This window comes from Sus scrofa, chromosome 14 (assembly GCF_054392235.1).
Source record: "Sus scrofa isolate SSC_HxYL_T2T_F1_AM1 chromosome 14, Sscrofa_HxYL_maternal_Yorkshire_Landrace_v2.0, whole genome shotgun sequence".
In the NCBI taxonomy this organism is placed as follows: domain Eukaryota; kingdom Metazoa; phylum Chordata; class Mammalia; order Artiodactyla; family Suidae; genus Sus; species Sus scrofa.
In genome coordinates this window covers 130,107,244-130,135,071 of record NC_139396.1, presented here as the reverse complement: position 1 = coordinate 130,135,071, position 27,828 = coordinate 130,107,244, and the positions used below count along the sequence as shown (strand labels likewise).

The 27,828-nt window shown below is 39.6% G+C and overlaps 1 protein-coding gene across 5 annotated transcripts; it reads right to left on the bottom strand.

The window, feature by feature from the left end:
- Positions 1-125: 125 nt before the first annotated feature.
- CCNJ (cyclin J) lies at positions 126-21,235 on the bottom strand. Of its 5 annotated transcripts, none has more exons than XM_001928033.6 (6): positions 21,066-21,235; positions 20,329-20,437; positions 13,188-13,398; positions 4,088-4,387; positions 3,841-4,000; positions 126-3,222 (listed from the first exon to the last, which is right to left on the bottom strand). In XM_001928033.6, the coding sequence occupies exons 2-6, from the start codon at positions 20,395-20,397 to the stop codon at positions 2,811-2,813; spliced, it is 1,152 nt and encodes a 383-aa protein (XP_001928068.2). In that variant the 5' UTR covers positions 20,398-20,437; positions 21,066-21,235; the 3' UTR covers positions 126-2,810. The 5 variants fall into 5 exon arrangements, with proteins under 5 accessions (XP_001928068.2, XP_020928309.1, XP_084851126.1 ...); XM_021072650.2 differs by having other exon boundaries at positions 3,841-3,967; XM_084995000.1 differs by lacking the exon at positions 13,188-13,398.
- Between the last annotated feature and the right edge of the window lie 6,593 nt (positions 21,236-27,828).

The window sequence follows — 27,828 nt, the reverse complement described above, 5'->3', positions numbered from 1 at the left end:
TCTCCACCCAGATGGCTTTTACTTAGTTGGTGTAAATGATTCAAAGTCTAACTCACATGATGACATGGCTTAATGAAGCTGCAAATGTACATCAAACTTATATTTAAAACAAAACACCAATACCATTTTACTGAAAACTAGTTTTATTTTAAAATTAAGTGCATAGCACTCATCTAACTCCATTGGTGTAGACTTTAGCACCATACTCGCTATTTGCAATTAATGTCTTAACACAGATACATTTTGGTTTGCAGTCTGTACTTGAGTAGTGTTTAATGGACTTTGGTAAAGCCCGTTACACATACCATTAATTTCTTCACAGTACACATTTAATGATGGTCCGGTAATCTCAAAAAACAAAAACAAAAACCTACCTTAAAGACTAATCAATAAATTAAACAAAACAAAACCCACACAACTCCCCCCACCCTTCCCCCAAAGCTAGCAGTTGTGAGTTGTGTTTATATTGAAACCTAATGTTTTAAAAATAGTTCTGGTTCTCCAACCACCCCCATCCCATCCCACTCTGGGTATGCAGCAATAGGAACCAATTATTTATTTTATTCTACCCCCCCAAAAAAAATTAATCCAGTGTTCTTTAGCTTTTTTAAATATAAACTGGGAAAGTGTTATTATAAGCTTTTTAAAAGGCATATTCTTCTATAACAAGAATGACATTTAAACCAGTCAGTAAAAGCATTTGACAAGACATTAAATTACCATAGGCACCAGTTGTTGTTTCAAGTTGGGATCTCTATCCCAATATCTTACATTCATAGTATTATTGAGGTAGTTAAAATACTGAAAATTTGACTCCAGGTTGCTAAGTTCTGAATGTGAATGTGAAAGATATATTCTCTTTTGAACCCACTTTCCCCCAAATAATTCAAGTTCTCTTGAGGTAAGAACTACCAAAATCTAATTAGCAGCCTTCTATAGAGAAAGTGATGATACTTGCAGAAAACATTTTTCATGCTTGAAAACTACTGTGAGTGTTCTTACCTGAGTGGTTTTGCATTTTATCTACCAGGCTAATAAATCCACATCATGCCCTATGTACTCTAATTATAAAAGTAACCTTTCTTTTAAGGAAAGGAGATCCTCTAAGAATTCATGCTGGCAGAAGCCACCCACCCACATCCGTCTACTGGAGCCATCTGGATCCATCCATCACTACACTGAATCCCTTCCCTTCCTAATAAAAGCCATTGGCTTGATAACTGACACTCCTGCTGCATACCCACAACATCTTTATAAGAAGTTTGTCTTCAATGCATATTGTGGCAGTCACATACCTGCCAGGCAGTTTCCCTTCTATTCAAGTGCTATCTTTAAAAAAACACAAACAAAAAGACACACCTTACTAATTTTTTAAATCAGAAAGCTTCCCTCCACCAAAACCTCTCTTCTCCCACAGATAAGAGCACAATGTATACAGTTTCAGTTATTACAATGATTTTTTTTTGTTTTTTACTTTTTCAGTTTATTCCCTCCAAACTCTTTACCCCAAAATTGCCCTTGCTGTAACAACTTATTGCTTTTTTCACTCATTACCAGTACAGTGAAGTATCCCAGGGTAGTTCTGGGGCCAATCTAATGAAGTCACCTTTGCCTGCTTACAATGACTAGTTGGATTCAAAGGTTGCCTCTAAAACCTATCTTCCACGTAACAAAGTGCTGCTCTAGCACAACCTGAGAACTACCCTGGCCACGTTCCACTTCAAAATAAACTTACAGGACTTTATTCTAGTACTGACATTTTATGGTTATGTCTTCCCTTGAAAAAAACTTTAGAGTAATATCAAGTCTGAGTATAAGCCACTGATTGCACTGAGAAATGCAAAATCTATGTATGTATTATGAATGATAGGAACCACCACTTCATTCATTTTAGGCTACAATTATGTTCTCCTTTGAAAACACATTCTAGCAGGAGTATTTTAACCTGTTGTTAAGGTAGTTCAGACTATAACATTCCCAAAGCATGTTGCATTACAGTTGTGTTTCCAAGTAGTACAAATTCCCTGAGTTAAATGTGTTTTAATTCTAAAGATTTGAGGTTGACTGCTTAGGGAAAAAACAACAAATATTTATGACCATGATTTTAAGAGATCTACTCCACCCTTAATTTTAATACATAAATCCAGATACCTATACTAACTGTTATAGTACATTATAGAGAATATCTAAAAAAAAATTTTTTTTTAACTGCACAGACTGGTATAGCACAATTCATGACTTTAAACTTAATCAAAAATTCATTTGTAGATCAAAAATATAACTCAAAACTGCAGAATAAAAAAAGAGGATCTCTTCAAAAATTAATACTGTAACTTTCCTTCATAAAAAGACTGTTTGGCAAGTCCACAGATAAACACTAGTCTCTGACATATAAGCCAGCATTAGGCCCAGAGTCTACCACAGATCAAATCTTGAAACAGCAAATTGGAGTCTGTCCAAATTTTCTGTTGCATTGAATATTTCTGAAATATTTGGACCGTCAGTTGAGGCTTTAAAATTTGTGTCAGATAGGGATTTAACAGGATTTGACATACACACTGTTGAAGTGTTTGCAGTGTTAGCTTAGTCCTCCTAGATATTCATGGTGTGTTGGAAGGGACAGTCTTCCTGGTGCTGGTATCTGAAGAGTTCTGATGCAATTTGGATCCCTTTCCTTTTGAAGAGAAGTTTACAAAAAGTTTGCCCCGGAATTTGAAGTCACAAACAGTCTCGGTCAGGTCTTACCTTCTCATAAAATTACCTTTCAGACGAGATCAGGCGTATTCAGGGTGGTATGGCCATAGACAAAATCACCTTTCAAAGCATGGAGTAATGCAAGGGTAATGTTCATTTATCTGATAACTCCGGTTATAAGAAACATTCAGACAGGGCTTAACTTCTACTGGTATTGCCAGTGACATCCCAACACCAGTCTGCACGTGCCCAAGGCCCTGAACACTAGTTTGAAAGCCAGCAGGACATGTCTGTAGTGTGTAAGATGAGGTGTGTGTGGTAGATACAATCTGCTGACAGCTTGGTTGTTCTGATACAGGATGGCGATACTGCAGTGAGGTCTGATGAGTCTGATGGAGATACTGAGGTTGCTGAAAGTGAACTGCCCGAGAGGGCTGGGAGGCTGTCTGGAATACACTTAGTTGTGCTGGCTGAGGTCCTGCCTGTCCTCTCTGTTTGTTTGCTTCTTTCACATCATTATCATGAGCGCTACACCATGGAGAGAAAGGAAACTGTCAATAATGTTACTTGAGAAACAAGAAAGTCGTGCATCACCCCCAAATCCTTAACAGCTGATTCCTTGGATTGCCTGGGTAGCACTCACTGCAACTATAATCTCAACAACAGAAAAATCTCTCTCTTCCCCTTCTAAGAACGCCTTCCCTTGATACAAACCTTGGGAACTGACTGCTGGTGACTCTGAGGACTATTTTCAGGTTGGGAGCTATTGTTCATAATAAGCACTTAAATATGACTGTGACTTTGGTGACATCCTGGTTGGCCCCACAATTCAAAGATGGGGAAATGGGGAATGGGGCCTAGATTTGCCTGGATGATCTCAGACTTATTATAGGCCCACACAAGAACAGCTCCTTTCTTTATTATGTACCAGATTCATACTAGCAATGACAACCTCTACCTGGGTAACAGCCAAAAGGAAGTCCCCTTTCACTGAATACTGCTCATACAGGGGCCTGCTCATGGTAGCAGGAAGCTGTCAGAGCAAGTATCCTAAAAGTGCTGGGACTTGGAGAAATTGTTCCCAGGGCCCCTTATACATGAAGAATGTTAATAAGAAATTACAAACCCAAAAACAAAGTTGCTTACATCAATAGCCGTTCAATGCACTGCACTAAGAAATCCCAGGAGTAAGCAGTAAGACGATGCAGTCTTGTAGGCCATGTTGGAGAAAGACGAAGTATAATCCTTGAAGAAGCCACACAAGCTGCAGCTACTAAAGAAGGTGCATAATTTAGAAAGGCATAATCTGTGGAGACATCAAAAATGAACCTAAGCAACAGAATACATGAGTCACAAGCCTACAAGGCACTTACTGGCATCCACAACGACTCACCTTGCAAAGATACTTCCAGGAAGTAATCTGCATACTTGGCCATGTAGAGTTTAGTTTTTTCCAAGCAAATCATTGGCCAGCCATCATGGAGATCTGTTTCATGTACTGCTTCGGAGAGATAATACTCAATGAAATGGGCAGCTGTTGGAAGGCAGAGGTTCCACTGAAAGGTTTCTAGTAATAATAGTTCCATATGCAGCAAATTTTGTTTTGTTAATACTAGATTCATATTAGTCATACAGCCCAGGCTGTTGAGCTGCTCCAGCTTAGGCACACTATCTTCTTTTTCTTCAAATTTACCTTATAAGCAAAGGGGAAATAAGAGCAAGAAAGAGAAAAATGTTAAGCAGGTGATCATTATAAGTCTAGTCACTTAACTGGGATCTGTTGTTTTAATGCAAAGATTTAGACCCCAAAACATTCTTTCCTCTACTTTGGGCAGATACAATTGTACCAGAACTCTGTGGTTTTCATATTTTCATGTTTCCTTTCCCAGTGCCTCTGTTCCCCCACCCTTCACCATCCTCTAAAAAAAATGGAACATGTAAACATTTTGATCTATGTCCTATTTTGTAATGAAAATGGTCCTGTGTGCCAATGAAAACTAATTCCCTCATATTTCACCAGCTGTATCTTTTCAGGAAATTTCTTTTGGGGGGGCAAGTGCTAATTGGTAGAATAAAGTTATTTTAGAACAGAAGAAAGTTTAAAGAGTTTAATGTCAGAGTTATCTGAAATCAAAAAATAGCTAAGCTTCAAGTGTTTCAGCGTATTTTCAGCATAATCGCAATTCCAGAGAGATACAGATTAGACGAAAAAAAAAAAAGAGTGAATATCTAACATGAGCGTTCTTATTATACAAAAATCTCTATTACTCCTCTTCTAAATTCAAAGCAAAAACCCATCCAAGTCTGTTATGAAAAAAAGGGGGAGGACTCTAAAATATACCAACAACTTATACAATTCAACAGCAAAAAAGCCAACAACCCAACTGAAAAATGGGCAAAAGACTTGAATAGACATTTCTCCAAAGAAGATATACAGATGGCCAACAAGCACATGAAAAAATGCTCAACATCACTGATTATTAGAGAAATGCAAATCAAAACTATGAAGTACCACCTCACACCAGTCAGAATGGCCATCATTAATAAGTCCACAAATAACAAATGCTGGAAAGGGTGTGGAGAAAAGGGAACCCTCCTGCTCTGTTGGTGGGAGTGTAAATTGGTACAACCACTGTGGAAAACAGTATGTACCTTAGGAAACTAAATATAGAACTACCATATGATCCAGCAATCCCACTCTTGGGCATATATTTGGACAAAGCTTTCCTTGAAAAAGACACATGCACCCACATGTTCACTGCAGCACTGTTCACAATAGCCAAGACATGGAAACAACCTAAATGTCCACTGACAGATGAATGGATTAAGAAGATGTGGTATATCTACACAATGGAACACTACTAAGCCATAAAAAAGAACAAAATAATGCCATTTGCAGCAACATGGATGGAACTAGAGACTCTCATACTAAGTGAAGTCAGTCAGAAAGAGAAAAATACCATATGACATCACTTATATCTGGAATCTAAAATATGGCACAAATGAACCTTTCCACAGAAAAGAAAATCATGGACATGGAGAACAGACTTGTGGTTGCCAAGGGCGGCGGGGGGGCGGGGAGTGGGATAGACTGGGAATTTGGGGTTAACAGATGCAAACTTTTGCCTTTGGAATGGATAAGCAATGAGAGCCTGCTGTATAGTACTAGGAATTATATCTAGTCACTTAGGATGGAGAATGATAACGTGAGAACAAGGAATGTATAGTGTATGTGTGACTGGATCACCCTGCTGTATAGGAGAAAACTGACAGAACACTGTAAACCAGCTATAATGGAAAAAATAAAAATCATTAAAAAAGAAAAAAAGGGGGAGGATATTTTATAACTACTTTTATATTCCCTTAAAGCAGAACAGGAGTAAGACCTGCTGGCTCAAATTCATTGTTTGAAGGCATTAATTTCTTTTCAGGAAATACTCATCCATATGTATAGCTGAGGAATAAAATGCCCTCCCTCTCTAGCCCCCAAATGCTTTTTCTATAGAATATGTACATCTCCATATTTTAATTTCCAAGCAAGCATTTTCCTATATATAAATCATTCATTTTAGGTATTTCTAAAATTTCTGGCTGGAGAAAATTAAAAATCAAGTATCATTATGATTTTCCAAGTGTAGCAATAGAACCAGAGTTGTCTTCAAGTGTCTTTGGGTCTTTGTTCCATATTAGTCCACAGAAGAAGGAAATTGAAGCTTTCTACCTCCAAGCATTTTGTTCTACTTTATATTATGGTATAAAGTAGTCATGTTATGTTGTAATTATTGTAGATTTTATATAATAGCTTTTACATTTATACTTGTTCAAAATTACAGTTGTTAGAATATGTTATATATTACTATGTAAAAATTTGTTATGCTACTTTGATAAGATTTCCAAAGAAACTACATATATTGAAATAGTTAACACTTTATTTTATCCATTTAAAAACCTTTTTTTGTAGAAGAGCTTTAAAGACTCCTAAGTCAGAGGAAACCAAACAAGTTTCCCTGTGAAGTTTCTCTTCCAGGAGGAATGGGTTTACCCTACACACCGAAGTTACAACAACACACAGTAGTGGCCAGAATCACAGCCCAGATGTTTGGTGTATTGAAGCCAGGGAGGCTTGTTCCAATCAGCCTGCCTTAGGAGCTGGGGAAAAAGCACTGCTAACCACCCTGGTCTTTGCTTAGGGAACTAGGGAAGAAGGTTTTGTCTCCTAGGCTAAGAGACCCTAAGCTCATGACTTTAAGAAGAGCCTAGGCCCAGAGGAGTTTAGAATTTCGCTCCTGCTCCAGAAATTTGAACTTCTGTGGATTTAAACCACTCTTAACTAAATATTGTTGCATGTATGCGTCGACCCAAAAAACTCACATAATCCAGATTTGTCTAGAAGGTCCTTCCCAATTGGAATCACATAAAATGAATTTCACAAGGTTTGCAATGGTATTTATTAGCACAGCTGAAAGCATTAAAGTTGTTTTAATGAGTCATCCAGCATCACCACTTCATACAGATATAGGAGAACTCAATGTTCTCAGTATAACAAATGGAATTTTTCAGGAGAATGACCTAGGAATTGTAGTTTGGTCCCTCTGGATGACTCATTAAAGCTTTCAAAGCACTCTGCTATTTGTGTAGCAGCAGCAATACTGACAGTATACTTCAAAGGAATATTTAAAAATTAATGGGTTTATTTATATCATACTTGAGGTTCCTTTGAAGAAATTAATATACCACAATTCACTATTTAATACAAGGATCAAGAATATTTCATATTATCTCCTTGAAACTCTCAACACAGAAAACAAAATTGTATATGACTAATTTCACAGCTCAAGAAACCAAGGTAGCAAAGCGGGCCAATTCATTTAAGGTCAGTTAGGTTGAGCCAAACAAAAAGTGGAAGCCAAAAGGAAGATTTATGTTTAAATTCCCAAATGTGTGCTTCTAGACCTAAGTACTGAACCAGTTAATATGCGGTCAACAAATACCAGAATAGATAGACTTCTATATTATTAAGCATCCATGGGGTTTCTATATTTATAAAGTGCCTGGCTATTACAAGTGTGAAAGCCTTTGCATCTTGGTTTGCAAAGTTAAAAATAACCTGTATACTGCATAAATAACATAATTTGGGATTTTAATTCAGGTTTAAGTTTTTCTGAAACTTTGCATTATATATAGTGACGCAAATATTCAGACACAAGCATATTAAAGAATTCCAAAATGTGTGACAGTGTGAATGAGTACCTGCATTCATATCTAGTTTTTATTGTGTTGAATGCTATGTGCATGACTATTTTAAATCTACTTATCCGTAATACCACATACACATCACAAAGATCAGTTTCTTCAATTGAAAGGAAATACCAGAAGCCATGTGATTATATTGATAAAGGCCCCAAACAGGAAAATAAGGGCACAGGAAATCCACATCTGCTTCCCAGTAAATAAAGAATTAGGGGCGACAGAAACAAAACATCAGGTTGTCTTTCCTTTATAGGAAATACTCAGATCAGCCACAGAAACCAGCACATTTTCAAAGGCAGCAGTGAATGGTATGTGGTTGTAGGGCATGGATCAGATGTCGCTTTGAGCTCTGCCAACCCACATCCTAGTCTTTTATTACTGAATAGGAAAAAAAGTCATCCTTAATATTTACTAAGAACTCTCACAAATTTATAAGAATATCAATTTAATAGAAAAATTGGTAAGGAACCAAAAGAGAGAATTCATAGGAAAAAAAAGGTTCTAATCTCACTAAAAAAGTGAGATGTAAGTAAAACCATCTTTGAAATATAATTTTTCACCCATCAAACAGTAAAAAGCTTTGGTGAGCAAGGAGAAACAAGCACTTGTCACAGACTTTTACTATTAAAAGCCTGTTATCTCACTTTTGGCTTCATCTTGACTCAAAGGTCTTTTCTTAGGTTACACAATACCTTGAGCAAATTATCAAAAACCTCATGTTCTGTTTCTATGCTCTCTATAAATTCAATGCTGATCACAGAAGCCAAAGGAAGCCAGGATATACATGTCATAAAGTGTTGAAATTTGAGAATTTCCCAGGATAAATCAGAGTCTTTTCTGGAATGAGCAAAAACATTTAGGGCTAGGGAGCCAGACTAAAGATTACAAAACACTTATGGAGGAATTAATCATTACGATGCTAACTTTTATATTTCAATTTCACATGTGTTTTTTCGTCTTTTCAGGGCCGCACCTGAGGCATATGGAGGTTCCCAGGCTAGGGGTCTAATCAGAGCTATTTCTGCCACACGGTTAACAGTGTGTTATGCCACAGCCACAGCCACGCCAGATCTGAGCCATGGCTGCGAGCTACACCAGGCAACGCTGGATCCTTAACCCACTGAGCAAAGGAGGCCAGGGATTGAACCCGCAACCTCATGGTTCCTGGTCAGATTCGTTTCTGCTGCACCACGATGGGAACTCCCATATGTTGTTTTAAATGTTGACCCCACCTGATCAACAACAACTTTGAAAGGTGTCTTTTATTTTTACAACTTTGAAAGGTGTCTCTTATTTTATAGAAGTAATCTCAGACCGAAGAAGTGCTGAAATTCACACTGTTGAATTCATCTACATTTATATAGATTTCCTGTAATTCCCACTCTAAAACACTACATACCTCTCCCAAATTTGTAGACTTTTTCTTCCTACCTCTAACACTGTACACACTCAGGCAGCTGAATATGCATCAGTACCTGGAACTTGTAAGCTGTGCTCCATTTTTAGCCAAACTACTAACAGTCTTCCAACCTATTTAATAACTGAAATACAGCTGTCACCCAGCCCTGTCAGCTGTAAGCTGTTCTTCACTTTTATACAACAGGCTGCCTACCCTAAAGCAGGGAGCAGCTGGGAGGGGGATATCCAGAGTTCAATCATTCTGTGAGGAGAGAAGCATTATTAGAAGAAGGTTTATGATAACTAATTGGAGAGCTGACATTGGAATCCCAATGTAGGAAGATAAGAGTGTAAGAATGTAAGAAACACTACAGTGAACTCCACAAATTTAAGACAGACATTAGATACTGAAAACAGGCCACCAAACTAGGTGCCACCTAAGCCCTTCTGTTGTAGTAAAGTGAGACTGCATGGAGGAGAGACCACAGTGGACTACCCCGGGCCAACCTTTTTGATTCCTGACCCTAGTGTAGGGCTGAAAGCTTCAGCTCTTTTGACCACCGCCTAGTTGGGAGGAATGGGATGCTGGAGGATACCTATCTCACACTTTCCCACTCTCCAGTGTAATGAACAATGTATAAGCAATTCTCTCTCAGGGAAAAAGGGGTGGGATCAGTAGAACAAAGGGAGGAGGTATCTGACTCTTTCAGTAATAGGTGATAAAGCAATTCACATTTGAACTGGGCAAATACAAATCCTGAAACCTAGTTCCTAGAAAATGAGCCAAAAGTAGATTAAATCAAATAATCTTCAATAAACTGATCATGACCTTCAACTAACAGTAATAGATAATTTTAAAATAAGAACAACTGAAAACTCGATTTCAACCAACCTAAGATGGTGCACAGATAAAGTATCCTTTCTCCAAACTGTGGAAATTGCAGACACCTGACACCAGTGCATGGGTAGCCAGAGTTATGAGATTATTCAACTAGAGACCTCAGTGAACTCTGGTAGTGACATGTAGTTTATGAGTATCTAGTTTTTAAACCCCCAAGTCATCTAGTAAATTACTAGTAAGTAAATTTTAGTCAAAATGTAAGTCAGTCTATGAACTTATTATATACATCATTCATAATTTCACAGTCCACAGGCATAGACCAGGTGGGACTTGGTAAAAGGACAGTGATGGCCACATCAGGCAAAAAGTGATTTTTCATTAATGATCTCAAAATTTGTAAAATACCCTAACCTGCATGTCTGATTTCCAGTATCTCTCTACTATAGACTGAACTATAATAAACTAACATTCTATAGGAAGCCATTCTATGTGGGTTTTCACATCTGATATGTCAAGCATGGGTTTCTCCAATCCTACACAAACTATTAAACTACAAAGGGCTTCACAGCTAGTGATGAAACATATCCAGAATTGTACACATGATTGCTTATGAGGATGAAACCTTAATTAAAGGTTAAAGGTTAATTATAAATGTACTTATCCAATAGGATTAAATGAGTTGATAGTGTCTAAAGCACTTAGAACACTACCTGGGCACACTTACTGCTGTATCAGTGTTTGCCAAATCAAATAACTGTCAATTGAGAATAATTATAATACGTAACTGGCACATTCTGAAAACTTGCTACTGGAATTAAATAAAAGTAAAATGTGAATTCACTTATACTTATTTGATAGAACATTTATTACGATATTATTGTTAGTGTGTGTAAAATATAATGCTGGGCTGGCTGCAAGGATATGGAAACAGATTCTGTGCGCAGGGAGAACATCCTGTAGCAATACAGACACATAAACCTCCCCAACTGCGACAACAATGGTACTGGGCTTTAGGAATGCCACAGGGTGGTGGGGAGAGGAGCAGGTATCCGGATCTTAGAGGACAATAGATTAAAGGAGGAATATAGATATTCAGGAAAGAGAGTATTCCATAACAATTTGGCTCAAGATACATGAGGACAAAGTTGGAAGACATGACTATAAAGGTGGCTGGGTCCAGATGAAAGGTTCTAACTGTTACATTAAGGAGTTTCCACTTCAACCCACAGGCAGCGGAAAGTTGTCACTGGGTCTGTGTTTATAGTTGGTCTAGTCCAACAAAGGATTTGAAATAACTTACAAAAAAGACTTTAAAAGAGATAAAATAAGGAGTGGAGGTCATCAAATCAAAGGAAAAAGAAGGACAGGAAAGAAAATCTGGGAAGAGATTAACATCATAAATGATACCACAAAGGCCTGCATTTGGTTTTAGGTTTACTTGCAGTCAAAGCTTAAAGCTGTTTTAGAAAGAACCCTGGTGGCAGGGTAGAGGGGGAATGTTCCTTAAGCAGCAGCCACATTGAATTCCAAACTCTCAAGTGGGGGTTAGAGGTGAAGGCAGTCAATATTTCTACATGCTACTTTAAGTGGGACTTAAATTTCTATCATAATGACATGAATAATTAAAAACTACATAATGCATTCAACTTCAATACCATCTTTTCACATTACTAAAAGCAGAAAAATTTCTGTTTCAATGCCTTTACTCACCCTCTTTCTCTTTAGTCAGGGTACAAACAATGAAATGCATTATAGGAAGATGTTAAGAGAAAGAGGCACCAAAAGACCCATTATTAGATTCCACCTTACAGCTTACTATGGAGTTGTGCCTATTGCAAAACCAAACTTTTTCCCATTTGTAGCAGTTGCATGTGAACTTCAGTTCATTAAGCCAACTCATTACATAGTTAGTAGAAGGAATTCTAACAACACAAGAGTATGGCACCTTTTAGGCAGAGTTTCTCAGCCTAAACTCCACTGACAATTTGTGCTAGATAACTCTTTTTTTTTTTTTTTTGGTCCATACCCTCAGCATACTGAAGTTCCTGGGCCAGGGACTGAATCCAAGCTGCCACTGTGACTTATGCCATAGCTGCAGCAATGCTGGATCCTTAACCTGCTGCACTGGGCCAGGGAGCAAACTGGTGCCTCAGCAGCGACGTGAGCCACTGCAGAGACAACACTGGATCCTTAACTCCCTGCACCACAGCAGGAACCCCATGAGCTAGATAATTCTTTGTTGTGCAGGGCTGCCCTGTGCATTGCACTTGTTGAGTTTCCAGGTTGTGACAACAACCAAAACTGTCTCCATACATTGCCAAGTATCCCCCGTGGGGCACAACTGCTCTTGGTTGAGAACCACTGCTTTAAAGCAATGGTTCTCAATTAGAAAGGTACATTAGAATCACCTCTGGAACTTTAAAAAAGTTAAAAAATACCCAGGCCCCATGATGTGTATACTCAATCAGTAGATCTGGAGTGGTCTAGACATCTGTATCACAATCTTCAGAATATAGGGCTCAGGTATACATGTTTTTAAAAGACTCCAGAGCCACTTTTTAATGTCTGGTTAAGAATTACCATGCCAAGAAGCACTTCTTTTTTTTTGGTCTTTTTGCCTTTTCTAGGGCCGCTCCCGTGGCACATGGAGGTTCCCAGGTCAGGGGTCCAATCGGAGCTGTAGCCGCCAGACTACGCCAGAGCCACAGCAACACGGGATCTGAGCCGCGTCTGAGACCTACACCACAGCTCACGGCAACTGCAACACCAGATCCTTAACCCACTAAGCAAGGCCAGGGATCGAACCTGCAACCTCATGGTTCCTAGTCGGATTCGTTAACCACTGAGCCACGACGGGAACTCCAGAAGCACTTTCAACATAAACTTTCTGATACTAGTAAACTGGAATAAAGGGAAATTGGTTATATTTCACTGAGTCCTACATTAACTTATTTTATTATAAACAATGGAATTTTCCAGTCATGTAGATCAGATTCCTACTTACTTGCTAGAAGCAGACAGGAAAGTGCAACTAAATGCAGCTGCTGGATAGAGATGTCATACCGATCCATAAACAGGTCCAGCAAATAGACGGCAAGATGTCGGGCAGAAGGGCATAGTGTGAAACGATTGCTCACAATGGCAATCAGGTCAGCAAAATACCTTCTGAGACTTAGTTGAGGGGACTGGCCTTTGTAGGAAGGCAACTTCAGCTCCTAAATCAAGAGGAATAATATTAAGTCTAACAAAGCCTGCAGAAGAATTATCCCCACAATGCAAAGACAATGCTTTTCCCCAATGTATTAATGTTACAAGTGCCTAAGACACACTTTTTTCTAGAGTGAAATACAAAAATGAAAAAGTTAGTGGAAGGATATAATGAATGGCATTTAAAATTTAAAACTGAACTTTTTCCCTTATTTTTAACCACATCTGACAAAACCAGTTATAGGTGTTTCTTGCATTATGGAATAGATGTATTCTATTAATATTTTAAACATAAGAATCCTATTTTCCCTACTAGGTGCTTTCAGGAAAACGTTATTACCAAAATACCAACCATACCATACGTACACACGCTCTACAAGAAACTCAAAGCTTTTGATTAGAAGGTAACACATAATGGATATGCTCCTTGTATAATGTATACTGTATTATTCTTGAAGGTATATGGAAGGTAGAGACTAGTATTCATCCACTAGTATCTTCTAATCATGTTTCTTTTAGCAGTGTTATAATCTCTCCCTTTGCCGTCATCCTTTCATGTACCTAATATTTTTCCTGTCATCACTATTCAATCTCGAAATTACTGAACTCACTTTTGGGTGTTTTTTGTTTTGGTTTTGGTCTTTTTGTCTTTTTAGGGCCACACCCATGGCATATGGATGTTCCCAGGCTAGGGGCTGAATCAAAGCTGTAGCTACCAACCTACACCACAGCTTGCCACAACACCAGATCCTTAACCCACTGAGAGAGGCCAGGGATCAAACCTGAGTCCTCATGGATGCTAGTCCTCATGGTCCTCAGCTCGATAACTGCTGAGCCACAACAGGAACTCCAACTCACTTTTTTTTTTTTTTTAATTAGAAAATTTCTAGGGCATTCTTATTGTGGCTCAGCGGTAACGAAATTGGCTAGTATCTCTAAGGAGGTGAGTTTGATCCTTGGCCTCGCTCAGTGGGTTAAAGGTCCCAAATTACTGTGAGCTGTGGTATAGGCCAGCGGCCACAGCTCCGATTAAACCCCTATCCTGGGAACTTCCATATGCCACAGGTGCAGCCCTAAAAAAAAAGACACACATACGCAAAAAGAAAATTTCTATCCTATTATTTCTAGAACACAGAGAAAATAGAAGGGTTCTAAATTCGTTTTATGAGCTCAGCATAATACCACACTAAACCCAACAGGTATCACACAATGGAAGGAAGTAACAAGGATATGACCCCAAAAGCACAGGTGGGGAAAAAAAAAAAAAAAGACAGTATCAAAACGGTAAAAAGGCAACCCATAGAATGGGAGAAAATATTTGCAAATCATCTATCTGGAAAAGTATTAATTTTCAGATTATATAAATATAACTCAACAACAAAAAACAAACTAGATTAAAAAATGGGTAAAGGACTTAGATATACAAATGGCCAACAAGCACATATAAAGATGCTCAATATCACTAATCATTAGGGAAATGCAAATCAAAACCTTTATGAGATACCATTTCATACCAATTAGGACTGCTATTGCCAAAAAAAAAAAAACCTTCAAAAACAAACACCTGAAGGGAGTTCTCACTGTGGCACAGCGGAAACAAATCCAACTAGTATCCATGAGGATGCAGGTTCGATTCCTGGCCTTCTCAATGGGTGAAGGATCTGGTATCACCCTGACTTGTGGTGTAGGTCAAAGACATGGCTCAGATCCTGTGTTGCTGTGGCACAGGTCAGCAGCTGCAGCTCCAATTCGAGCCTTAGCCTGCGAACTTCCATATGCCCCAAGTGCAGCCCCAAAAAAGTAAACCAACAAACAAAACCACACACCTGAAAACAGAAACTAACAAGTGTTAACAAGGCTATAGAGAAATTGGAACCCTTATGTACTGGTAGGAATATTAAATTGTGGAGCTACTTGGAACTACAGTATTTCAATTCCCCCAAAAAATTAAGTGTAGAATTACTATATGACCTAGCAGTTCCACTTTTAGGTATATATCCAAAAGAAGTTAACACAGGTACTCAAACAGATATTTGTACACCCATGTTCACAGCAGCATTATCCACAATAAACAAAAAGTGGAAATAACCCATGTCCATTAACAAATGAATGGATAAACAAAATACAGTATATAATACAATAGAATATTATTCACCCTTAAAAACGAATGAAATTCTAATACATGCTAAAACGTGGGTGATGAAATCATCTAGAGATGACTTAAAGTATATGGGAAGACGTGTGTAGGATATATGCAAATGCTACTCCCTTTTATATAAGGGACTTGAGCATACTCAGATTTCGATATCCATAGGGATCCTGGAACAAAATTCCCCATGGATACTGAGGAATGGCTATCTAGTTTTTCACCTACCAGATTATATTTTATTAATTTTTGCTTATGCTATCAAGAGTGGATATAGGAACTCTCATATATTATTGGTCAGGGTGACAATTGATATAAACTTTTGGAGGGCAATTAGGTAATACAAATTATTGAAAATGCAGATTGCAGATACCTTTTAACCTAGCGACACTAAGCCAAGGAATTTATCTTACATATAAGGAGGTCCTTTGCAGCACAATTTGTCATAGCACAATGGTGGAACAAAAAAGCTTAATGTCAAAAATCTGAATGGGTCTCCAGAGAGTTACTTTGAGTGGATAAAGCCAATCCCAAAAGATCACATAATATATAATTGTTTATGTAACATTATTGAAGTGATAAAATTATAAAGAACAGATTAGTATTTGCCAGAGGTCAAGGAAGCATGAGGATGAGAGGAAAGGTGATGTGCCTATAAAAGGGTAACATGAGATTAATTACAAGGGTAATCCTTGTGATTAATGTACAGAAGATGTTCTACATCTTGACTGTAGCAATGTCAATACTATCCTGGTTATGATAATTGTACTATAGTTTTGCAAAATGTTACCACGGAGGGGAACTCGGTAGAGGGTATACAGGATCTCAAACTATCATTTCTTATAATTGCATGCAAACCTACCATTATCTCAAAAGGTGTAATTTACAAAAAAGAAAAAACCCCAAAAAACCTTGATGTCTATCAAGAGGAAACTGAATGATTGACTAAATTTATGAGACATCAGTTCAATGTGGATTTTAAAATAAAGGGCACTAGAACTATATGTGTTGATACGGAAAATTTTGATAAACTGAGTAAGCTTGGGGTGGGAAGAAGGTACAGAACAGTAAATATATATTGTGATCTCTTGTATCAACAAAAAAAATTATTTTGTAGATATACTTATTGGGTATCTTTTCCAGAAAAAAAAAAAAAAAACCAATAATGCTAGTAATCTTAGGGAATTGGGGAATAGTGAGGGTTGGAGAAAGGTCATTTTAAACTTGATACTATCCAGAAATTTTAAAAACCATATTATGTATCACTTAATTTAAGAAATTTATCAATTAAATACAATTTATCAATTAAAAATATATTAACATGAGTTACTTGAGAGATAGGCTAATGGGTCATTTTATGTTGTCTTTGCAATGTTTCTAATTTTTGCATAAATGAGAAAAGCATCAACAAATGTTACTGAAGAAAAAAAAAATTAGCTCTGGCTTGCCCAACTCTTTGGAAAGAAATACTGATTTCTCCAAATAAAGGGAACATGTTGATTTCTTGTGCTGCCCCTACAATTTTTCTTTTCTCCTTTACCATCTCCATGGAACTCTACAACGGTGTGAATGAGTTACCATTCCAAACTTCACCTTTCTTTGCTGTCATCGTGTGACATTTATTGAGCATCTCCCTTGTAGTAGACACTGTGCTAACTGCAGAGGTAAAAGCTGGAAAATAGTTTTAAGCCTCTCTCTAGCAGGTGAACCAAAATATAGAGCTTGTTAGAATATAATATAGTAATAGAGGGAGGGAGATCTAACCAGCTCAGGTGCTGAGATGTTGGGAAAAAAACAGTCAGGGTAGGCTTTCTGTAAGAGGCCTGAAGGAGGGCTCAAAGACTCACTGGGAAACATAGCTGGAAAACACTGATGGGCTGTATTTTTAATTATGTTAACTTTGCTAAATGAAGACAAAACAAAGGAAAGAACTCCAAGGGCCATCACTAGGAGATTTTTGTTATAACGAAGTGTCCAATACATTCTATTCATATTATTTTAAATGATAAAGCACAACGGCTTATCATATGGTTGTCAGATTTAGCTCTCTTGGTCCAGGTACTGCAGTTATACACATGAGAAAATTACCTATGTTTCTCTAAACTTATGAATTTTTTTCTAATGTCTATTCCTGATTGCCTAGAATTAACCACTCATTCCCATCTGCTTCGAGGATCCCACAGGACCAAAGCACAGAAGGACCCAAACATGCCATCTCTATTCCAGTCTCAGGTCCTTATTAGCTCATCACCCCAATGCATCTCCTTTCCAGGATGGGTTAACTGTCCAGACAGGATGGAAATAAAGACATAAAAGGAATACTCACAACTCTGTGATATATTTTCTTGAGGTTTCTCACAAAGTTAGCATTGTTCCCATCTGTCATAAAGGCTCCTGAAAATACTTCCCCAAGCATCCTAAGACACCAGTATATATAGCAAAACAATGAGAGGAAAGAGAAGAAGACACAGGGTATAAGCGGACAGCTGCTTTGTAGGGCTGAGTTTTTGTTTTGTTTTTGTTGTTTTGGTGGGGGGTGGGAGGTAACTGTATTTTACAAAAAATAGTACAGCTGGCATTTGGGGTTGAAGAGGATTTTCATTTGTTGTAATTTTTACTCTTCCCTACTAGATGCAATGCTGGTCACCAATTATTCCTTCACAAACCTTGAGTCTAAACATAGAACACTTTCCATTGTGCCCGAATGGCAACTACCCAAAATTCAGGTGCTCTGAATTATATGAGATTAGACTCCATAAAGGCAGAGATCATGTCTATCTCATTTACTGTTACCACTCTTAACACTTCACATAGCACCTTGCAAATTGTAGGCATGCAACTCTATTGGATAAATAAATAAGCATGTGACTACCCAACTAAATCACCTAATCTATAGCCTGGAATCAATATGTATTCTCAATGAGAAAAGTTTATTTTAACTTTCTGTGATTTCAGTGTACTATAAACAGTGGTCTCTCCAGTTCCACAGGTTCAAGTTTTACTGACTAACAAATCCTTTATAAAGTGTGGACATTGTGTTAAACCACACGAATGTGGCTTACACAATACTTAAAATAAAGACAACCCATGGTAGCATCCTGTATGTGATCCAAGACAACTTCCAGTTGCATTCTTTCAGACCCTGAGCTATCTCATCCTCTGACAGTTTGCATGTAACGTTAGTACAGTTTGTGTCTTATTCCTTGGACCCATTCCCAAAGTCCAATACACAAAAACATTCAACAAATCTGCTGGAAAAAAAAACCACTTCCAACCTCAACTGATACAGGTAATCAAACTGAATTAATTCAGGATGAAAACTAAACAAAATTTAAGAATCAAAAAAAGTGGAAATCACCAAGAAAAATCTTAAGTTTCATGTCATTAAAAAACATACGCATCATTAATATCAAATGTTAATTTCACCACATACCAGAGGCATAAAGAGCTGACACTTAGAATATGAGAATATTTAAAACTGAAAGACCACATCTGAAAAAAAACCCCAAAAAACAAAGAAACAAAAAACCCCACAAAAGTATTTGGACAATTTTCAAAGAGGAAAACCTCTGCAACTCTCTTCTTAACGTTCCAGAGAACCATTCAATGGTTGAGACTTTTCTGTGGTACAAACAACCTAAGAGTCTAAGGGTTGAGGTGTGTTTTGTGTGTCTAAGGGACTGAATTTCAGAATCAATTAGCAGCACTTAGAAATCTCAAGCTTTAGAAAAGGGTAACAACTGTAACAATGTAAGTCAAAATTAGGTTTTCTAATCTACTTAACCTGGTTTTTAAAAAAAGTCAAGACACAAGTTCATTATCACCCCAGGATTTCTCAACTCCAAGTAGCAGACTTTTTATTAAAGGGTCAGCTGTTTTGCTTCTTTCCCATTTTCTATATGTAATGAATGGCTCTTCTATCCATGGTGGAATTTAGTTAAGCTAGAGTTACTTTTGGATCTGGTCTTTCTTCTGGTTATCAAAGATTTAGAGCTGACACATTACACTGAGATGTGACATAGAGTAAAACTTTCTTAGGAGTAACAATAAACAGACTTTGCCTTGTGCCAGAAAACTGTATTTTCTCTCCAATATCTTTTATATACACTAGGTCTACCCTGTGACTTTGATATTAGCTGAAGGAGCAGCTAACTCCTATCTTAAGTTTTTGAACACCCCCAAATCTTGTGATTTAAGAGGCACAGAATAACAAGTTATCACTTTAAAGTGTTTACTATATGCCAAGCACTGTTTTGAGCACATGTACAGTATTACCTCATTCAGCCTCATTTAATCGTCCATAAAGCACGTTCTATTATTAATCATTTTACAGATGAGTAAACTGAAACAGAAAATTAACTTGTCCAAAGTCTCACAGCAAGTTAGTGGAAAGGCTGGGGAATTTATTTTTGTACAAATGTGACATAACAGACAGTTGCATGCAACAGCAACTACAGAATAAAGGAGGGCTGCTCTGCCCAATAAAAACACAACACACACCTCTTAAAATACAGTATCAAATCCTTGTTCCACCTGGAAACAAGACGAGCAGACTGTCCCTTCACACTTTCCCTCTTCTAACGATCACGCCCCACCCCCCCTCCTCATTTAAGTTGCAGGTTCTTCTGATACAACCGAGGGAAGAAGCCAAGAAGTTCATTAACCTTGAGTACATAAGCAAACTCGCCTTTTCTGGTCTGGAAACTAGTGGTTGCAGACCCTGACTGTGGGGCTGAGATTCATACTAACTGGCCTAAGACATCGCATGCAAAGGTCGAGGCATAGGGGTTACCTTGTACCGAAGAGCTTGATGGATATCGGCAGCCAGCTGTCCCCGCCACCACTGCCCCTCCAGCTCCATGGGACCCCGGCGGCGCCTGGCCGGACGCGGCAACTTCAGTCTGTAAGGCACACCCCAGACGCGGTCACGGCCAGCTCCCTTCTCTCGACCCTCCGCGCCCCCTCCCTGTGGGGTGTGACCTCAGGCCACCCTGGGCGCCTGTTCATCTTCACCTGACTCGTTCTGAAAGGAGCACAGATCCAAACCAATGCCCTGACGCCTCACGGAAGGCCGAGCTACCCGGTCACAGAGCTGGCTGGTTCTGAGAACTGCCGGACCGGGTGCCGGGTAAAAGCGGACCCCCTTGAGCCGGAGTTCCCAAGGCGCGGGCCCGGGCGCATGCTCGGGAAAACTGGACGGGAGGCCGGGCTTCGGGCTCCCAGCGTCCGGGGTTCGAATTCTCGGGCGGGCCCAGAGAAGTGGAGACTCGACACCAGTCACAGACCCTCCGAGGTGAAAACCTCCCGCCGAGAAGCCCGGAGACGAACGCCCGCCCGGCTCCGGGTGCCCGCTGCAGCTTCCCGCGGCCCGGCCGGGCCCAGAGCGCATCCAGGCCGCCGCCGCCGCCTCATCCGGAGCTGCGCACGGGATCGCACGGCCCCAGAAAGACGAACAAAAGGCCGGGCCGGGTGGGTCCGCTGCCCCGTCGCCAGCCCAGGTCTGCCAGTTCCCACGGCGGCCTCTCTTACCTGGAACCGCGGCCCTCACAGGCCCAGCCCCGCCGGCGTGCGGGGGACGCCGGCCCCGCTCATGCTGCGGACAGTCAGCCGCAATGCGCCGGCCTCAGCTCCGGCCTAGCGCCGGGGCGCTCGCGCCGCCCATTGTTAAAGGACCGGCAGGCGGCTCCGCGTACAAAGCCAGCTCGGGGGCACATGAGGCCCCGCCGCTGCCAATCTCGTCTCGCGATACAGCCGGGTCATCTGGAGCCGTCCAATCGGCGGCCGGGCCGGGCCCAGGTGCAGCGCCCGGCGGCGGCGTGAGGGCCCCAACCCGCCGGGGCCGCATCCCCCGCCGGCCGTGCGCCGGCCGTGCGCCGCCCGGCGCTTCGCTTTGCCTCAGAGCCCCAACACCACCTACCTTGAAGCCGACCTGAGGTGCGGGCAGAGGTCGGAAGAGAGCGCCGGAGAAATTATAATGCTGATCATCCTTCCGTTGGCCAATCTGGTCATGCCTCTCACCTGCTGAGAACCTTCGATGGCTCCCTGATGCCCAAGAAGGAAAGTTCCAATGCCTCAGTTTGGCATTTAAAATCCTTCTCAGCATGGATTGGATTGGCCTCATCTTAGCCTCATACATCCGAGGGGCTACTCTGTGAGGTTATCAGTCCCGACATAAGGGCTTTACCCGTTTCTTCCTCTCCTAAAGCACTTTCTCTGTGAAATTCTGCTAAGTTCCACCTCAAAACCTATTCCTTCTTCTAGAAACCTAAGTTCCACCTTAAACCTGTTCCTTCTTCTAGAAACCTAATTAATCTCATTTCCTTTGCTTTAAAGATTCCCAAGAGCTTCAAATGAAGGGGGTTAAGATTACCTTTAGTAACCTGTCAAATGTGTAGTAGATGTAATTAACCATCTGTGGTCTTAAATCAGGAAACAACAAACTGGAAACACTCCAACATCAATTAAGGTGGTGTAAGACCTGAAATGTGATTAACAGAAATCTAATCAATTGTATCTTAACCTGTTTAGTGGAATATCATAACAGAAGTAGATGATCATCCTGGGACAGTGATCACTTCTGAGAATGTAGATCAACCGCTTTAAATACCGAAAAATAAATCAGGGACCCCTAACCCTTTTACTTAGAATCTTTGTCCCAAAAGATGCATGATAATGATCTACTATTAAGTGATGAATGTATGTTGCATGAATCTGGGTTTTAGTTATCGCAATGACATCTTTGCATACTTGAAGAACAGCTACAAATATGTATGTGAGCTCTGTGACACAATGCTTATGCTCAGGAGAGCAGGGCTACAGGAACCAATGGCAAGACAAGGAAAACTCCGAAGCAGAAGTTGGCAGAACCCAGTCTAGCCCAGCATCATCTGGGGAGAGGCTGCCTTGTCCTATCTTAGTCCCCTAGAGAGAAGATGGCCACAACAGGCTAAATCTCCATGTCATTTATAATGTCATTTAAATAGTACCTACCTCCTCAGGTTCCAATTCATGTGCACTAAGCAACTTTATGACAATAATTTGGCTTCCCAATAAGTTACATGTCCAGGGCTTGTTTAAAGAACCTTTCACATAAATGAGTTACAGACTGTAATCATCAGTTTAATAAGTAGGCTGTCTCTCACGGTTTCTCCTTTGAAGATGTTATTCACTGGGACATACTTGTTCAGAAATCATTCTATTTTCTGGACTTGCCTCTTATGATGAAAGGGCTGGAATGTTTATTCATTTGAGTGTTTGTGTGTGTGTGTGTGTGTGTGTGTGTGTGCACGTGTGTGCATATGCATGAGAGAGAACAGATGTAAGTTCCCAATGTGTCTTAGACCATAAAGTACCTAAAATGCAAAATTCAGGTCTGTTGTATTTCTTCATCAACTTCATTAGGGTAAGCTGGACACAATTAGGTATTTTCTTAATTCCTAGATAAAGTCTGCTCTCTATGTAGAACATACAGAATTTATATTCTAATGCTGAGAGGAATACAATAAATGAACAGCAACAACAACAAAGCCACATAGTGACAAGTGCTGTGAAGAAAAATAAACAAAAAAGAATAGAAAGTGACAGTGAGTGGACACTGTTTTATGATAAGGTAGGGTATGCAAAGTCCTAAGGGAGGTTAGGAAGCCTGCAGATATCTTGAAGCTGAGTGTTCCAGGTAGAGGGAACTGTAAATGCAAAAGCCCTAAGGAGAAGCCATGTTTGGAATGAACATGGAGGACAGCATATGCCCGGAGTGAAGAGGAGATAGGAAGTCGTGAAGGCAGTGATCAGTAAAAGAATGAGAGGATAGAAGTTAAAAAGGCAGAACTTCTACATCATGAACAGAGTAAGGAAACTGTAGGGACCCCGGTGTGCCTGCAGCATAAGGCACAAGATGGGTTTGGCAACAGATGAGAGTGGGACCAGAGTCTGCAGAGTTTTTGTAACTCACTGAATTTTAGGCGGTGAAAAGCTATGATTTTAAACTGTTTAAACAATCCACTCATTATTCAAATGAATGCATGCAAAAGGTAGAATATTCAAACAGTAGAAGACTATATACGGTGACTAGCAAGTCTCCCTCCCTCCCTTGATCCCAGTTTTACCTAGAGGCAGCATTATTACTATTTGCCTTTGTACCCTTCCAGGGAAATCCAGATATTTATAAGCATTTGTAAATAATCTCCTTGCCCTACTTTGTCACAAATGGCAACACATTACACTCTTGTGTTCCTAGATTTGTCATACAATATATTCTGGTGAACATTCCATAACAGAACATCCCGAATTCCTTTCAATGGCTATATCATATTCTGCTGGATGCAAAGGACTTGAATTGAAGCCAGAAGCCCTGGGCTCTGGTTCTTGGTTCTTGATTTGTTCCTTCTTAGTGGAGTGGCCTTAGGTAGGTCACCTCTTACCTCACATACAAAGTGAACTGAATGATGACTGAGATTGCTTCTGACTGCAACATTTTAGCTTCTTTACTCTTGCTATTCACATTTTACAAAGTACTCTGTAGGGAAAGAGGCCCAACATTCCCCATAAAGCTCTGATTATTATCCAGTTGTAAAAGTTTTTAATTTAAAGCATATCAACGTGGCTCGAGATTAAGATGGTGGAGCATACCTCCCCCATGAGAACATCAAAAATACATCTACATGGGGAGCAATTCTCATTGAAAACAACTGGAGACTGGCAGACTCTTGTACAAACAAGGCTGTAAAGAAAGAGCCACAAAGAGTCAGGTAGGAAGGGAAGAGAAGTGATCAGGTCAGGATCTGAGCCCTTAGGAGGGGACACAGAAGAGGAGGGCTCAGCAATCCTCCCTGGGGAGTAAACAGTTTGAACCACATATTGAGCTCCCTAGCCTCACAGTCCCCTTAGCTGGTTTGAAAACCACTGAGATTAACACTGGTAAGAAACCTGGTGTAAGAAACCTAGATTCTGCTCCTGAAAAGTATGTACATGTTTGTTTACTCCTGCAAAACATGGAGGAAGCATATTGAAACTGCCCCATTACCACCCCATGACCACCCCAGCAGGGACCCTAGCCTGTACCAAGCACCGTTCCAGCACACCTCCACCCCCAGTGCAGCTCCCCACAAGAGTGAAGCCTGCTGTGCCAAAGAAAGTGGGCAGTTGTAGTGCACAGAGTCAGCTTGGACTCCACGCTGCATCTGAACTGGGCAAGTGTGGCCATTATTAGCTCTTGTAGAAGTGGCAGTGGGAGCTGTCTTGAGCTACAACTGGTGTGCTGGGATCACCCCAGTGCATAGCCCAGCCTGCACTGGGTACCCACTCTAGCCCTGCCCCCTTGCTCCAGTGCTCCTCTTCTTTGGAGTGAAGATGCAGTTGTTGGAATGGGGGAGAGTGCACACTTAGAGGGAACAGAACCAGCTCCAAACCAACCCTCAAGGCTTCTGTTCTAGCACCTTGGGAGCACCATTGCCCCAATAGGGCTCTGACAGCCATTGAGAATAGGTGCCCTGACTTACACCCACATGGCTCAGGCTCTATCCCCTCCATCTCCGGCTCCACCTCCCACCAAGTGATAGCTGCCAGCATACTCTGGGGAAGGACATGACCCATGCTCACTTTAGATCCAGCTCTCCCACCAAATCAACACATGCATTGACACATGTAGAGTGCAGAGGAATGCTCCCATACAGGGACAACTTTCAAACTGGAATAGGCAACTATTCCTAAATTCATCAAGACACAGAAAGCTAAGCAAAAATGAGAAGACAGAGGAATTTGTTCCAAATGAGAGAACAAGAAGAAAATCTGAGAAAACAATTAATGAAACAGAGATAAATTACTTACCAGATAAAGAGTTCAAAGCATTAGTAATAAAAATGCTAACTGAACTAGGGAAAAGAATAAAGGAACACAGAATTTTAACAAGAAACTACAAATATAAAAAGAACAAATCAGAACTGAGAAATAAAATAGCTGAAATGAAAAAACACACTAAAAGGAATTAAGAGCAGACTAGGTGATACAGAAGAAAAATAAGTAACCCTGAAGACAAGTGAAAGTAAAATCACCCAATCAGAACAGGAAAAAGAAAACAAATTTTAAAAAGATGTGAGCAGTTTAAGGGGCCTCTAAGGACAATAACAAGTGTACTAACACTTGCATTATAATAGGGCTTGCAGAAGGAGAAGGGAGAGAAAAGGGTAGAAAAATTATTTGATATAATTATGGCTGAAAAATTCCTGAACCCAAAGAGGGAAACATATATGTAGGTCCAGGAAGCACAGGGAGTCCCCACACAAGATGAACCCAGAGACTCACACAAAGACATATAATAATTAAAATGGCAAGAGTTAAAAATAAAAAAAAAATTCTAAAGGCAGAAAGAGAAAAACAAAGAGTCATATACAAGGGAATCCCCATAAGTCTATAAACTGATTTTCTGCAGAAACTCTGCAAACCAGAAGGGTGTGGCATGATATACTTAAAATACTGAAAGGAAAAAACCTACAGCTCACAATAATCTACCCAGCAAGATTATCATTCAGAATTGAAGGGGAGAGAAAGCACTTCTCAGACAACCAAAACTAAGAGTTCATCAATACTAAACCAATCCTAGAAGAAATATAAGGATCTTCTCTAAAGAAAAGAAAAAGCTACAAGAAGTTAATAGGAAAGGAAAAAAATCCCACTCGTAAAGGCAAATGTACACTAAAGGCAAATCAACCACTTAAATAAGCTAGTATAAAGATTAAAAACACAAATTGTAAAATCAGTTATAATCACAATAAATAGATAAGGGATAAATAGGAAAGTATAAAATATGACATTAAAAATACAAAATGGGGGGAGGGCAGTAAAAAAAAGTAGATCTTTATGTCTGAACTTAAATGAATATCATTTTAAAATAAGTAGATATATAGGTCAGCATATATGAACTCCATGATAACTACAAATCTAAAACCTACAACAAATCTACAAAAACTGGAGAGAAAAGAATACAAACATACCACTGGAGAAACTACACAGGAATAAACTAAAAGAAGAAGGACAGAGAAGAACTTAAAAAACCACCAGAAACCAAATCCAAGCAGCAAAATGGCAACAAGTACATATTTATAATCATTTTAAATATATATATATTCTTATTGATTTTGGTTTGCTAATATTTTGTTGAGGATTTTTGCATTTATAATCATCAGAGATATTGGCCTGTAATTTTCTTTGCTTCTGGTATCCTTGATTTTGGTATCAGGATAATGGTGGCCTCATAGAATGAATTTGGGAGTTTCCCTCTTCAATTTTTGGAATAGTTTGGGAAGGGTGTTAGTTCTTCAATGTATGTTCGGTAGAATCCTCCCTATGAAGCGATCTGGTACTGGACTTTTGTTTGCTGGAAGTTGTTTTTTGTTTTGTTTTGTCTTTTTAGGACCATATGAAGGTTCTGTGGCATATGAAGTTTCTCAGGCTAGGGGTAGAATCTGAGGTTCAGCTACTGGCCTACACCGCAGCCACAGCAACTCAGGATCTCAGCCACATCTGCGACTTAGCACCACAGCTCAGGGTAACGACGGATCCTTAACCTGCTTAACAAGGCCAGGGATCAAACCTGTGTCCTCATGGATGCTAGTCAGATTCATTTCCACTGAGACACGATGGGAACTCCTGTTTGCTGTAAGTTTTTTTTTTTTTTATTATTACTAACTTTATTTCAATAGTAGTGTTCAGATTGTCTATTTCGTCCTGATTCAGTCTTGGAAGAGTATTTCTTGAACTTTATCCATTTCTTCCAGGTTACTCCAATTTATTGGCATATAACTATTCATAGTATTCTGGTTTGATTTTTTTATCTCTGTGATACAATTTGTGATTTCTCCTCTTTCATTTTTTATTTATTTCAGTCCAATCTTTTTTTATCCTTGCTAACTGGGGCTAAAGCTGATCAATTTTATCTTTTTTTTTTAAGTTTTTGTTTTCATTAATCTTTTTTTGGTCTCTATTTTATTTATTTCCTCATTATCTTTCTTATTTCCTTCCTTCTGCTGACTTTGGCTTTGTTCGTTCTTCTTTTTCTAATCCTTTAGATGGTAGATTAGGTTGAGATTTTTCTTTTTCTTTTCTTTTTCTTTTGTTTTTTATTTTTAGGGCTGCAACTATGGCATATGGAATTCCCAGGCTAGGGAATGAATTGAAGCTGCAGCTGCTGGCTTATGCCACAGCCATAGCAACGTCAGATCCAAGCTGCATCTGTGACCTACAGCAAGGCGCACAGCAACACCGGGTACTTAACCCACTGAGCAGGACCAGGGATCAA

What these genes read in the sequence shown, in the direction of transcription:
- CCNJ (XM_001928033.6), bottom strand. Translation starts at nt 20,397, where the DNA reads ATGGAGCTGGAGGGGCAGTGGTGGCGGGGACAGCTGGCTGCCGATATC. An exon ending in TTCCTGTCTGCTTCTAGCAA is followed by an intron (nt 4,388 to 13,187) that starts GTAAGTAGGAAT and finishes TTTGCTTATAAG; the next exon opens with GTAAATTTGAAGAAAAAGAA. An exon ending in TGCATTGAACGGCTATTGAT is followed by an intron (nt 3,223 to 3,840) that starts GTAAGCAACTTT and finishes TCCATGGTGTAG; the next exon opens with CGCTCATGATAATGATGTGA.